This window comes from Arvicanthis niloticus, chromosome 4 (assembly GCF_011762505.2).
Source record: "Arvicanthis niloticus isolate mArvNil1 chromosome 4, mArvNil1.pat.X, whole genome shotgun sequence".
NCBI classification, from domain to species: domain Eukaryota; kingdom Metazoa; phylum Chordata; class Mammalia; order Rodentia; family Muridae; genus Arvicanthis; species Arvicanthis niloticus.
Window position 1 is genome coordinate 45,944,980 of NC_047661.1, and position 12,378 is coordinate 45,957,357.

Below are 12,378 nucleotides of genomic sequence, written 5' to 3' on the forward strand. Positions count from 1 at the left end.
ACCCTGTGGCTTACATATGAGCCAGATCACATACGAGCCAGATGTTCTCTATGGCTGAAGCTACAGAATAATACAAAGCAGAAGCTTAGGGAAGTCAAGGGCAGCAGAAAACATTCATTGCATAAGCAAAAAAAGTTTCATGCGGCTTGAGCAGCTGACAGATTAGGAGAAAGCCTGTCTCCTGTTCAGTAGGTAATGTTGGGTGAGCCTCTATACCTGCTCTATTCTTTGCCATGCCTAGAACTTTCTCTCCATGTATTAACCTGGCTAATTTTTTTTTTTCATATGTTTAGTTAAATATAACTTCTAAGGAAATCCTTATGTAGCCATCCCCTCTGAAAATTCAACACACACACACACAAACATGCGTGCGCACACACACACACACTCACATACACAGACATACACCATTTTTCCCTTAGAAAACATACTATTTATTTCACTTATTTGCTTTGTTTCTTATCTGTCTCCTTCTTCTATCATTAATGTTTAAACCCCAGGAAGCCAAGAACTTTCATCTATTTTATCCACTCCAATATCATCTGACATCAACAATGATAATGGCACAACTCCAACAGGAAATGCTTAGAAAAAAAATCGGTGAAATCCATAAAATAACTTAATAAGCTCATGAAAGTTACTGTTCGGGGTCCATGAACTGTGCTAAAAGTTTTATGTGTTACGATGCTTTAGGTATGGCTTATTAACCTAACCATATCCTTTCAACTTACAGCTGAGGTTAAAGGCTTCCTTTATAGGAATGGCTTTGTATGTCATGGCTGTTCTGTATGAACAACCTACACTGCACACTATTTTGTAGAGCAACCTGTTTTGTAGAAATATGATCACGTGTCTTTAATCTACTATGTAGATAAGACAGGTGAGCTTCCTGTTGTCTGGTAGAGTATAAACTGACATGTTACAATACTCTCAAATTCTAACTTAGGACATTTATTATTTTTCTCAAAAGAGCTCAAAAATAGAGAACAAAGGTTGCATAAGAACTTTATGTATATTTACTAAAAATGTTGAGTATGTGTGTGTTTACGTGTGTGTGTGTGTGTGTGTGTGTGTAACATACTTTCTTCCTCAATACATAACAAAGAGCCCTTTGTGGAGCCTTGTAAGTTGTGGTGCTCCCCAGCTCCACTCTGGTCAAATAAAAGGTCATGGCTATTTTTGTGGAATGGTATTCTAAAGCATCTATTCACACCAAAGCCTAGAAAGCAGCCAAGAGACTTTTGGCATAAGCAGAGATCCCTGGAGTTTACAGGCATAAATACTGATCTGTTTCCAAAGAACAGTAAAATTTTATAACCAGAGATATTTATTATGGAAAATTAAAATTATTGTCAAGTATGATTTCATGAGCTAATATCCCACCTATTGGAGGAGGATCGGCAAGTTGAAAGCTAGCCTGGGCAACAAAGTAAGGCTATGTCTCAAAATACAAAGTTAAAAGAAGGCAGTGACATCACTCAATCATAAAGAACTTAGCTAGCAAATACCAGGACTTAGATTCAACCCTGAGTACCACAAAAAAGAAAAAAAAATAGTCTCAACAGATCCACAGAAAAAGTGATACAGCTAAGATGAACTAACACCTAGATCAACTTCCCTTGGATGCAGCAGTAGATACTGCACTGTCACAGAAATAGGAGTTAGAGCCTCCACCTCCCATTTTCACAGAACAGCAGTCCCCACACAGGTGACATGCAGGGGCTTCTGCTTCCTCTATCAGATGATGGACTATGCAGCTAGCAACTAGGGATCTGGAGAACTAGATGCAAAAGAATGAAAGCCAGAAAACCCTGGTTTACTAAATAAGACATTAAAAAGTTAAATTATCCATAGTCAGAAGAAATAAATTATAAAGATAGCACATACCTTAAGTGGCATAAAAAACTTAATATAGTAACTATATTTTCATTTATGAAACTATTGAGGATTTTGTGACCTATTAGTTACAGTATTTAACTGAGTTAATAGAAACTGCTAACAGGGAAGATATGAATTCAGCTCACAGTTTTTGCTTTCTCTTCAAACTGAATCTCCTCGATTTCTCTGCTTCTAAGTACTTTAAAGCCAAGAAAGAAATGTCCACGGAGGCATCAGCTGTCATTAAGCTTTTGTCTCCTTCGAAATTAATGTCAGTTCCTGTTGTCACCTCTGAGGTGAAGCATCAGCATTAATGTAGTTTACAAGACTGTGTTGTAACAACATAATTGTTGAATTCAGGGTAATGGTGAATTATTCGATTATACAGTATACACCTGGGGACACAATAACGGTTCTGATTTCCATGAAGTACCACTTTTCTGCAGAAATGAAACTATCCTGTAAAGCCTGCACTATTTTGGGCTTGTCCTGTGGCACTGGAAATCATGTGACTACTGATGGTGAAAGGGACAGAATTTCTTCAAACCTTAGAATTCTTCAGGTTCAAACTGAACTCCCATAGACCACATGGTAAAATGCACACGCAGACCCTTTATGTAAGAAAAGGTCCAGATCCCTGGGCGGATCGTTCTACTTAAGATGTGACTGATAAAACCTTCAGCCAAATGTCTCGGTTTTGGAAGGGCTTGGGAATCATATAGGCCAAGGAATAATTTCCTGGTGAGGAGTTTGACATTTTAAAAAGCAGACCCAGGTGTAGCTGGGGCCTGGAGCCAGCCTAAAGTACCACAATGGAAAGCCAGTATTTATTTGGCAGGGGTGGCAAGGTCCCACCTTCTCGTGTTTATCAAGAAGACTGACAATACAATCACAGTTTGACTTCCAGCCTGCTTAGAAGGTGTGGCCATATTGGAGGGACAATGTCACTGCAGGACAGGCTTTGAGGTTTAAAATACTCAATCCAGGTCCAGTGTCCCTCTCTTCCTGCTTCCTGTAGACCCAGGTGTACACTCTCAGCTACCTCTCCAGCACTATGTCTGCCAGCATGTCACCTTGCTTCTTGCCATGATGATAATGGACTATAAGCCTCTGAACTATAAGCCAGTCCCAGTTAAATCTTTCCTTTTGTAAAAGTTGCTATGGTCACATGATAGAAACGCTGACTCAGACAGAAGGATGTACTGTACTGCTAAAATGCCTCCCAGTTCTAAGGCATAGACTCCACTACTCACATACCACACCAACCGCTGGGTGCCAGCACAGAGTAGTTTTAAAATAGCATCCTTTTGCACTGCAGATGCCATATGTGTGGAGAATTTAACATAGCACCAGCATAGTGCCCCATTCTTTCTGCAGTACATAAGGGACAGAGATGGTGGGGAGCCAGTAACTCACGTAATGCAGCTTGAGCTTGCACTCGTCTTCAATCTCATCTGCACTGTCCTCATCCGACACTTCCCCTTCCTCTGCATCATCCCCGAGGTGATACGGCAACTTCTTGCCCTGAAATAGATCAAAACGTCCCATTTGAAAATGAGAATAAATTCACGACAGCCTCAAAGTAGAAGCAATCCAAATGTCCACTGGCAGACGAATGGACTCACAAAACATGCTTTTCTCATATGGAATATTACTCAGCCTTTAAAAAGAACAAATCCTGATATACATTACAAGATGGATGAACCTCGAAGGCATTATGCCGGATGACAGAAGCCAAAGACAAACCTTGCATGAGTCTACTCACACAAGGCCTCCAAACAGCAAAAACAGACACAGAATGCAGAATGGTGACAGGATGGGCAGCATGCAACAAACAGCTGTCGCTAAATGGATATAGAATTTTTGGCTTAAGGATTATACAACATTTTGTCTAATTTTTAAACACTACTGAATTGTACACTTAAGTAGTTAAGGAGTTAGGTAGTTTGTGTTCTGTGGACTATATTTTTTTTTAGAGAAAACTGAATACAAAATGAGGTATTTATGTGATGGCCCAGTATTACTTCAGATGCTCTAGAATGCAGATAGTCTGGAGGAAAGACAAAATAAAGATAGAAAGACCTTTTATCCTAAGGCTGTCATTACCTTAAATTAAATAAATTGATTAATAACACGCTATTTTTAAAAATCAGACCAATGTCCATTTTCAAAAATAAAGTCTGACTCCTGACAATAAGCATTACCTATCTGACTGAGCGACTTTCAAAGTCAGTGCCGTGTCCCCCCATATGCTGGAACCTAATAGAGCGGGCATCATGGCTAACAGCATAAAGAAGCCGGGCCTCTGGGAAGGGATAAAATGAGGGGAGGGGTCCTCTAAGCTGCTTGCCTATTCCACCATGAAAACATACCTATGAGGGGCAGACCCTCCCTCACCAGACACTGAACATGGCAGCCTAGCTCACAGCTACAATCCTAATATGTGAGAGACTGACAGAAGACAACTGAGTTGAGCTGCAGACAGGGCTGACTATATAGTGAGTTCCAGGTAAGCCTTGGCTGCAGAGGAAAACATAGGGTGGGACAGAGAGAGGGAAGGAGGAAGGAAAAGAAAAAAGAAAAGAAAAGAAAGAGAAAAGAAAAATTTCAGAACTTGGAGGTTGGGCTTCTCAGCTTGAAGAACAGGCTGATCTTCTGTTGTTTTTAAGTTACCCAGGCTAAGACATTTCATTTTAGTGGCCAAAAGACACAATAGCCCTGAGAGCAGCCTGCTTTCCTCAGAGGGCAGGGGAAAGCTGTCCTTAGTGGTTGTCGGCTGGTGCCCCTTCGCATGAGCCCGTCTTTCATAGATCAACGGTGCAGCTTAAACAACAGTCCCAGAACTAGGCCATTCTGGAGTCACCAGTACATTTCAGAAATCACAGACCTTGAACAGGGAAAACTCTCATAACGAGTTGGGCAGAGATCTGGGTTACAACGTTAACGTTCATCCCCAAGTATCTATGGGAAACTGGCTCTGGAACTCTTCTCAGACAGCAAATCCCAAAGATGTTCAAGTCCTTCCTACAACACAATTTGGTATCTACACACCACGATAATCCTCTTGTTCACTTCAAATCACCTTCTAGGTTACTTATCACACATAATATAACATAAATGCTATGTAACCCAAGGGAAAGAAGGCTGTGCAGGTTTAGTACAGACACAGGAAGTGGACTGTCCATACCTAATATGATCTTAGAGATCTATAAAATCACCAGGAAGTAATCTGGAAGTAAATACAGTCAATTGTTAAGAACAAGTATCTAGGGCTTGGGAGACCACTTGCCCCACAAGCATGAGGATGTGACTTTGGAGCCCCAGAAGCCATATAATAAAGTAGGGTGGTAGTAGCCTGTGCCTGTAATCTCACGGCTTCTATGGCAAGAAAGGAGACAAGACATGGGAATCTCAGGAAGCTCATAGGCCTGCCTCAAAAGAGGTAGAAGGCAGGCACTGATACTTGTAGTTGTTCTCAGACAACCTGTGCCTCTCTCCCTGAAGCCCCACATACAAACATGAGCATGCATGCACATGCAAAAACACACGAACGAGTATTTTGCTGTTGTTTTGCTTTTTTAAGAATAAGTACCTCTGTAGGTTTTTCTCTTCTTCTATACTTCCCAATTTTTATTCAGAAAAAAGTTTAAAAAAAAAAAAAAAAGCCAAGAGAAGGCTAGGCCCAGGGACTGATAAGAATTCTAAAGTAGGCTTCTGACTTGAGAGAAGAAAGGAATATTAATAGGCTATTAAGTTGCTTCCAGAATATGCTGTAGGGCAGGGATGGGCAGAACCAGGCTCTGAGGCAAGTGGCTGAGGCAGTTGCAGTGGGCAGCCTCCAAAAGTCACCAGGATCTCCTGTCTTTTATCTCTGTACTTCTGTGATACTCTCTTCTTGGGCGTGGGTTAGACCTAGTGACCACTTCTAAACATAACAGAGCAAAATGATAGGCTGTCTGTCATTCCTGAACCTACCTTCCTTCTTACCTTTCCACATCCATTCATCCTTGCAACCCCCACATCTCCCCCATCTCTTTGTTTCTCTCTGTCTCTGTCTCTTTCTGTCTGTCTCTGTCTGTCTGTCTCTGTCTGTCTGTCTGTCTGTCTGTCTGTTTTTCTCTCTCTCTCTCTCTCTCTCTCTCTCTCTCTCTCTCTCTCTCTCTCTCTCTCTCACACACACACACACACACACACACACACACACACACACGAGTGAACTGTATAGTGGAAAGAACCACATAGCAATAGAAGTCTCTAGTCTCTAGTCAAACATCCTGCAAGAACATGCCAATCACTGCCATTAACTGACCCTAGAAACACAGCTCTCTCCTCCCAGCCCTCCCTGGAGTAACTGTTTCCACCTGACACCTTCACTGCAGCCTTTTAGAAGGCTCTGAGCAGCAGACACAGCAGGGATCATGGGATGATGCCTGCTACTCCAGGTTGCTAAATTTGGGTTCAATTTGCTGTGGAGCCACAGATGCATAACACACAAATCGGATCGGAAGGTCAGACCTAATCCAGTGAAAATGCCTTTTGCAAAATTAAGGTGCAAAGATCACTTCATCATCCATACAGTGGTCTCAGCAACTGCTGGCAGAAAGGCTACCATCGGCTTCTTCTACCATCCCTCAGCAGATGGGCTCAGTTTGGACCTCTGGTTTCTTCTTCACACCCAGAGGAAGGTTCACCTGACTGGTAATTTGTAGGTGCACCACCTACTTCTAAGAAAAGTTGAAAAATCAAATATCTAGCATTTTAAATTCAAAACAGAGATGGAAAATTTTTAAATATGGAATGAACTTGGTGATTGATCCTGTACAGGAGTGCTTTGTTGGACTGTAAGAGGCCTCTCTTAATACTGCCCTGAATCCTCCTATACAATCAAAGCCCCTGACTATGGGCATTAGAACCCTGATAATTTCAAAATGATTAGACAATCTATGTAATGAAAGTAAAATCTGCATTCAGATAAAGCATTTAGGATTTAGAGACTTGAATATGTTCCTCGACTTAAAGAATGGCATTTCTAAGACTGAAGTGGTCAGATCATATGTCTGCGTTGATGTTTTAGACAGGTCTTCTATACCCCAGGCTGGCCTTGAACTCACTTTGTAGGGAAGGAAGACCTTCAATTTCTGATCCTGCTCCTCCACTCCTTAGTGTAGGAGTTACTTGTGTACATCACCAAGCCCAGTTTAGGTGGTGATGGGAACTGAATCAGAGCTTCACACATGATAGGCAAGCGTTCCACAAGAACAGCACTCTCAGCTTCAACTTGTGTACTGTTAATGACAGGCTTGCCCAGAATTAAAATGCTCAAATACATATAAATACGATTTTAGGTAGTGTCTATGCAGAGCGCTCCCAGAAAATGAGTTCATTTTCTTTCCTTTAGAGAACATCTGAAGAGCTGCTATGAGGTTATGGAGAGCAGTCACATAAGCGGTGGCCAGACACACTCAGCAACCACAGACACAACGATACCAGCATCTCTCAAGCATTCACCACCAACAACGTTACTCAGAGTCAACATTTTGTTGGGCACAATAACAGATACCAAAGTAGACCTGTGCACAGACATTTAAATACACTGAAAGCAGTTTTCTCTTGTAAAATAGCCTCAAAACCAATCAATTAAAATAATGTTCAGTAGAACGAAACTAATAAACAAAAAAGCATCCCCGAGTTAAGAATACGTCTTCTCCAGTGATGCACAGGGTTCCAGCTCCATGGGATGGAAGGGTGCCATGGCAGCCGGGCATGAAGAGTAAAGAGCCACAGGCTTCAATTCTTTGCTTCGCAGCGGCATGGAATGAATGGATAAAAACAAACGGTAAACATCATATAACACCCCTAGCAGAACTCATCATTCTTTTTCAAATGTAGTCAAGAGGCTGCATGTTGACACCTGGATTTTTGGCCAGCTCTGCCATACTCCTAGCTTGAACAGGTTCTTTATTTAGGCAGGAAGAAAAGCATTGCAGAACAACATTGCTGCTCTGCCTTTCTTTTTGAGACACAACCTTGCTCTCTGTAGCTCAGGCAGGTTTTGAACATGCAACCTTCCTGCCTCAGCTTCCCAAGTACAAGCATGCACCACCATGCTCTGCCAGGACCATTTCTGGATTGAGCCTGCACAGGCCCTGTATGTGCTGCCAGTCTCTGTGAGGCCATGTGTGCATCAGCCCTGTTGTCTGGAAGACCTTGTCTCCTTGGAGTCATCCATCACCTCTGGTTCGTTCTTACAGTCTTTTCTTTTTTCTTTCTTTCTTTCTTTTTCTCTTTCTTTCTTTCTTTCTTTCTTTCTTTCTTTCTTTCTTATTGGATATTTTATTTACATTTCAGATGCCATTCTCTTTCCCCATTCCCCTCCCTAGAAAACCCCTATCCCATGCTCCCTTTTCCTTTTTGTTTGGGAGTCGTCCATCACCTCTGGTTTTTACAGTCTTTTTATCTCCTCTTCCCATAGATCCCTGAGCCCCATGGGGAGAGGTTTGATGAACACATTCCATCTAAAACTGAATGCTCCAAAATCTCAGGGCACTCTATGCAAATATGGGTTTCTGTGTTAGATTCCATCTACTGTAAGAAGTTTCTCTGATGATGGCTGAACACGGTCCAAATGCTAAAAGGGAGAACTAGACACTGGTTCCCACCACTAAGAAGCTATCTGCAGGGGCTGGAGAGATGGCTCAGTGGCTAAGAGCACTGATGGCTCTTCCAGAGGTCCTGAGTTCAATTCCCAGCAACCACATGGTGGCTCCCAACCATCCATAATGGGATCTGATGCCCACTTCTGGAGTCTGAAGACAGCTACAGTGTACTCATATATATAAACTAAATAAATTGAAGAAGAAGAAGAAGAAGAAGAAGAAGAAGGAGGAGGAGGAGGAGGAGGAGGAGGAGGAGGAGGAGGAGGAGGAGGAGGAGGAGGAGGAGGAGGAGGAGGAGAAGGAGAAGGAGAAGGAGAAGGAGAAGGAGAAGGAGAAGGAGAAGGAGAAGAAGGAGGAGAAGGAGGAGAAGGAGGAGAAGGAGGAGAAGGAGGAGAAGGAGGAGAAGGAGGAGAAGGAGGAGAAGAAGGAGAAGAAGGAGAAGAAGGAGAAGAAGGAGAAGAAGGAGAAGAAGGAGAAGAAGGAGAAGAGGAGGAGGAAGAGGAGGAGGAAGAGAGGAAGAGGAGGAGGAAGAAAAAGAGGATGATGATGAGGAAGAGGACAAAGAGGAGGAGGAGGTAGATGAAGAGGAGGAGGAGGAGGAAGAGGAGGAGGAGGAGGAGAAGGAAGCTATCTGCAAAGGAAAATAATTGTCCCCCACCCCCAGTGGAGTCTCACTAGGTGTATACTAACCACACTTCAAGGTGGGTCCCATATCTAAAAATAGTTGGTCAACACAAAGTGAACTCAATAGATTTTGTAGACTTTTTGTCTAATATTGATCTATTAGTTTTATTTTTTGTCTTATTAGTCTTTTTCTTGTCTATTTTGTTTCCGTTTTATGGTGTGTGTGTGTGTGTGTGTGTGTGTGTGTGTGTGTGTGTATTGAGACAGGGTCTCTCTACTAGACCTGGCACGGAACTCACTATGTAAACCAGGCTGGCCTTGAACACACAGAGATCTGCCTGCCTCTGCTTCCCGAGTACAGAGATTAAAAGTGTGCCACTAGCACCTTGCCTTTTATTTTAAGAGAGGTTAGAATGGGTATGCAGCTGCATGGGTTAGAGATGGGGAAGATCTAGGAGGAGTTGTGGGCAGGGGGTGCCAGGTGTCAGAGAGACTGAACCAACAACCAGTGAGCCTGTGCGGGACTGACCTAGGGCCTCTGCATATTTATTACAGTTGTATAGCTTAGTCTTCATGTGAGACTTCTAACAGTGAGATTAGGGGCTCTCTATCTGACTCTTTGTCATCTTTTGGGACCCCTTTCCTCCTACTGAACTGTCTTCTCCAGCCTTAATATGCAGAGAGGTGCTTAGTCTTACTGCAACTTGCTATGCTATGTTTGGTTGATGTCCATGGGAGGCCTGCTCTTTTCTGAAGAGAAATATAAGAGGATCAGATAAGATAACAGGAGGCAGAGGGGAGGGACTAGGGGGAGAGAAAGAGGGCAAACTGTGGTCAAGACACAAAAATAATAATGATGATAATAGTAGAATATACTGTTATGAAAAAGTACAGTTATAAATATAAAAGCAAATGAAAATATGAAAAAGAATAAAATAAGGTAAAATCTTGTGTGATGTAAACAAATTTAGTCTGAGTACATATAAATGAAGGAGGACCCAGGTGCCTCCTGGGAGTCCTTTTCTTGTCTGCATACCACTTCAGTTACACTCTAACCTTGGGTTAATTAGTCGTGGAATATGGAAACATTACTGGATATCTCTCAGCTTCAAACTATCTATGGCCCAGGACAATGATAACACTCCTGTGACCCCACTTGCAAAGTGAGGAACCTCAGGGGGGCTGGAGAGCTGGCTCAGTGGTCAATAACACTGGCTGCTCTTCCAGAGGACCTGTGTTCAATTCCCAGCACCCATATGGTAGCTCACAACTGTCTATAGTTCCAGCTCCAAGGGATCCAGCACTCTCACACAGACATACATGTAGGTAAAACACCAGTGTGCATGGAATAAAAATAAATAAATCATTAAAAAGGAATAGGAACCTCGGGGCACAGAACAACTGCTACTTTTAGCAAAAGCAATTGAAGAAAAGCTGCTAAATATGTTATATTTGCTCAAAAGCAACTTTGTGCTTATTTTTCAGGAAGACACACACACATACTTGCACATTCACAAACACCACACACACACACACACACACACACACACAGACACACATCTCTTGTAGATATAACTCTTTCTGTATTTCTGGTGGGTCAACGCGTTGGCCTCCTGAGTGGTATGTAAGCTTTCCATGCTGCCTTTGGAATGAAGACTATTTTTCTGCTAGAGCAGTGTTGCTTTTGTTTTAAATAGGAAAGTGATAGAATAAACCAGGCAATCTTATTTTTCATTTTTATCTATCTATCTATCTATCTATCTATCTATCTATCTATCTATTTTTTTTCCAGACAGAAGATACCACAGGCTACCTTCAAAGTCATAGTCTTACTGCCTCTGCCTCCTGAGTGCTGGGATTACAGACATGTTTCTCCATGCCCAGCTTTTTTCCTTAACTTTTAAGAAACCTTTCCAATAGTGAACACATTTCTGATGCATCTGGAATACCCATAGCCCACACTGCTGCCAATCCTTCCAAAGACTGCCTCAGACCTTTCATCTGTAGCAGTCATCCTGGTGGCCATAAGCCCTGTACATCTGTACTACATGACCATGGTCTCGTGTTAGAGAAAGTGCTGAATAACTGCCCACTGAATATTCACCATAATTTCCACTATCCAAAAGAAGAAGAAAATTGAGACATGGCCTGGAAGACACTGTGCAGACCAGACCTACCTCAAACTGACAGAAATCTGCCTACCACAGGTAAGATTCTGCACAGAGCCTTACCAACCTAAGACAGAAATGCATTGGCTTTGATAATGCATATTCCATGAAAGGTAAGGAAGGCATTCTTGTCAGAACAACCTAAGATAGGCTCAGTCTTGTTAATAAAATAAAAAAAGGGGGAGAGGTGGAGAGCCTTTGGGGCTGCTTGGCAAGAACCTGACATGGGCTAAGGATTAGGAAATGGATTGCTTAGCAGGAATATGACATTGGCCAAGAACAAGGAAGTAGGCTTCAGGCAGGAATCTAAATATTAGGCTAGAACAAAGAAGTAATTTCAGACAGGATTCTAAATTTTAAGCTAAAACAAGGAAGTAGGCTTCAGACATAGAAATGATCTTGTGCTAGAACAGGGAAGTAGGCTCAAATAGCTTGGTAATCTTGATAAGCCCTTAGAAACAGTTATCACAGGAGTATTCCTGTAATTAGGTTTAATGCCTTGCTTTTTCTTTGACTATTTGTGTTTATTGTCTTGCTTGTTCCTTGACTATTTGCATCTGCTGTATTGCTAGACCCTCAACCTAGAACTGACCTTAATACATGCATGTAATTAAAATGGTATAAAAGCATAAAGGAGGAGAGGGGATGGGATAAGGGATGACATCTGTATTGTAAATAAATAAAATATCCAATAAAAAATTTTTAAAGAAAGAATGAACATCAAGCTATGAGCCCAAATAAACTTTCTCCCATAAAAAAAAGAAAGAAAGAAAAGTAGAATTCTGCCTACCTCTGCGTGTGCTACTGTGTCCAGCCAAAAGGAAAGATTATAATCAAACTGTCTGAGTCTACATTTATTTTTCTGACTGTTGGATAAGGAATATTGAGTATTCACAATATTACAAAGATAACACTTTAATTTTATATGTAGAAACCAGTTTTTAGTACAGCAGTTACCTCTGGCCAGACTTGAGCAAGTTGACTTTAATATTACCTGTCATATTATTGAGATCTTTTATTCACCATGCACTTACACAAGAGCCTGCCAGCAC

At 41.8% G+C, this 12,378-nt stretch overlaps 1 protein-coding gene across 3 annotated transcripts in view; it reads right to left on the bottom strand.

Moving 5' to 3' along the window:
• Positions 1 to 12,378, bottom strand: part of Plch1 (phospholipase C eta 1) — a 195,880-nt gene that overhangs the window by 32,139 nt on the left and 151,363 nt on the right. For all 3 annotated transcript variants that reach the window (XM_076932471.1, XM_076932469.1, XM_076932470.1), the window contains one exon: positions 3,295 to 3,402. In XM_076932471.1, the coding sequence (XP_076788586.1) occupies positions 3,295 to 3,402 (108 nt within the window). The remainder of the gene's footprint in view (positions 1 to 3,294; positions 3,403 to 12,378) is intronic.